Source organism: Penaeus chinensis, chromosome 1 (assembly GCF_019202785.1).
Source record: "Penaeus chinensis breed Huanghai No. 1 chromosome 1, ASM1920278v2, whole genome shotgun sequence".
NCBI classification, from domain to species: domain Eukaryota; kingdom Metazoa; phylum Arthropoda; class Malacostraca; order Decapoda; family Penaeidae; genus Penaeus; species Penaeus chinensis.
The window spans coordinates 36,129,177-36,131,676 of record NC_061819.1 but is presented as its reverse complement, the minus strand read 5'-3'; the positions used below and the strand labels follow the sequence as shown (position 1 = coordinate 36,131,676).

General features: G+C 60.1%; 1 protein-coding gene across 1 annotated transcript in view; it reads right to left on the bottom strand.

Annotated features, from left to right (window-relative positions):
• The window catches only part of LOC125039696, a 6,687-nt gene that overhangs the window by 835 nt on the left and 3,352 nt on the right, over positions 1-2,500 (bottom strand). Inside the window, exon 4 of the mRNA XM_047633945.1 lies at positions 1,671-1,860. Coding sequence (XP_047489901.1) covers positions 1,671-1,860 — 190 coding nt within the window. The remainder of the gene's footprint in view (positions 1-1,670; positions 1,861-2,500) is intronic.

Sequence of the window (2,500 nt, the reverse complement as noted above, 5' to 3'; positions counted from 1 at the left end):
GGGGCGTGTGAGGGCAAGGCCGAGGGGGGAGAGGGAGGCCGAGGGAGGAGAGGGGCGTGTGAGGGCAAGGCCGAGGGGGGAGAGGGGAGGCCGAGGGATGGAGAGGGGCGTGTGAGGGCAAGGCGAGGGAGGAGAGGGGCGTGTGAGGGCAAGGCCGAGGGAGGAGAGGGGCGTGTGAGGGCAAGGCCGAGGGGGGAGAGGGGCGTGTGAGGGCAAGCCCAGGGAGGAGAGGGGCGTGTGAGGGCAAGGCCGAGGGGGGAGAGGGGCGTGTGAGGGCAAGGCGAGGGAGGAGAGGGGCGTGTGAGGGCAAGGCCGAGGGGGGAGAGGGGCGTGTGAGGGCAAGGCCGAGGGAGGAGAGGGAGGGCCGAGGGGGGAGAGGGGCGTGTGAGGGCAAGGCCGAGGGGGGGAGAGGGGCGTCTGAGGGCAAGGCCGAGGGGGGAGAGGGAGGCCGAGGGGGGAGAGGGGCGTGTGAGGGCAAGGCCGAAGGGGGAGAGGGGCGTGTGAGGGCAAGGCCGAGGGAAGAGAGGGGCGTGTGAGGGCAAGGCCAAGGGGGGAGAGGGGCGTGTGAGGGCAAGGCCGAGGGGGAGAGGGGCGTTTGAGGGCAAGACCGAGGGGGGAGAGGGAGGCCGAGGGGGGGAGAGGGGCGTGTGAGGGCAAGGCCGAGGGGGGAGAGGGGCGTGTGAGGGCAAGGCGAGGGGGGAGAGGGGCGTGTGAGGGCAAGGCCGAGGGGGGAGAGGGGCGTGTGAGGGCAAGGCCGAGGGGGGAGAGGGGCGTGTGAGGGCAAGGCCGAGGGAGGAGAGGGGCGTGTGAGGGCAAGGCCGAGGGGGGAGAGGGAGGCCGAGGGGGGAGAGGGGCGTGTGAGGGCAAGGCCGAGGGGGGAGAGGGGCGTGTGAGGGCAAGGCCGAGGGGGGAGAGGGGCGTGTGAGGGCAAGGCCGAGGGAGGAGAGGGGCGTGTGAGGGCAAGGCCGAGGGGGGAGAGGGAGGCCGAGGGGGGAGAGGGGCGTGTGAGGGCAAGACCGAGGGGGGAGAGGGGCGTGTGAGGGCAAGGCCGAGGGGGGGAGAGGGGCGTGTGAGGGCAAGTCCGAGGGGGGAGAGGGGCGTGTGAGGGCAAGGCCGAGGGGGGAGAGGGGCGTGTGAGGGCAAGGCCGAGGGGGGAGAGGGGCGTGTGAGGGCAAGGCCGAGGGGGGAGAGGGGCGTGTGAGTGCAAGGCCGAGGGAAGAGAGGGGCGTGTGAGGGCAAGGCCGAGGGGGGAGAGGGGCGTGTGAGGGCAAGGTCGAGGGGGGAGAGGGGCGTGTGAGGGCAAGGCCGAGGGGGGAGAGGGGCGTGTGAGGGCAAGGCCGAGGGGGGAGAGGGGCGTGTGAGGGCAAGGCCGAGGGAAGGGACGGAGGTTTGGGTCTCTACTGAGGCCTTGTATGAGCGGGAAGGTAAGGCCTTGTGGGAATTGAGGGTTTGTTTACTGTGTAGTTTAATGTCTATCTGATTCTCGTTCCGTCACGCTCTCTTTACTCTCTCTCGGCCTCGTTCTCGTTCTCTCTCTCTCTCTCTCTCTCTCTCTCTCTCTCTCTCTCAATCTCTCTCTCTCTCTCTCTCTCTCTCTCTCTCTCTCTCTCTCTCTCTCTCTCTCTCTTTCTCAACCTCCCCCCCGCCGATCTCCCCGGCCCCCGCAATACCTTCCATCAGGTCGTGGTGGACTTCGAACGCGATCTGGTTGATGTTCCTGAGGAGGCGAGGCGAGTTGTCCAGCAGATCGCGCAGGACGTCCAGCTCGGCGAGTTCGATGTCCATCTTGACGTAGTCGATGACGCGGCCTTCGAGTCCCAGACGCCGGACGATGTTCTCGTAGCGGTCGACGGGGAGCTCCTGTAAACAGAGGGAAAAGAGGGACATTAATGCTGCAGAGATAAGATAAGATAGATAAGCATGGAGAGCGTGACCTTGCTTTACGCGGACGGGCACCAATCAGGTCAAAAATTGCAGAACAAAATCATAATTCTGTTAAAAGATTCTTTATTTATAAAAGGTAATGTCATTGAAAAATAATAAAAGGAAAAGAATAATTCGGAAGTTAATTATGAATATCGGATAATTATGAATATCGGATGAGATTATATTATAACACAATACATTTTCTCTGAGGATCTCTTGTCCGCTCCAATATGTCTTAATTAAGCCTTTTTTTTTGGTCATCCAAAATTAGTTTACCTTTTATGAAGAAAAAAAGCACCACATTGCAATATACACAGGTTTTGTGTGTATGCACATTTCTTGCCTGTATTTATTACTGCAATAGAGAGAGAAAAAATAATTGTGTGTGACGAGCAAGCCAATTTGCAGAGAAAGATTATTTTTTTTTACCCGACAACTAACTTTGCTCGTTCAAGACAAAATGAAATATTCGCAAACACTTCGATCAGAGAAACGATTTCGAGATTTCGACTCTGGGTCTGCTTTTCTGCTGCTCAAGAAGAAGTGGAAGAGGAAATAGAAGAAATCTCTTTGC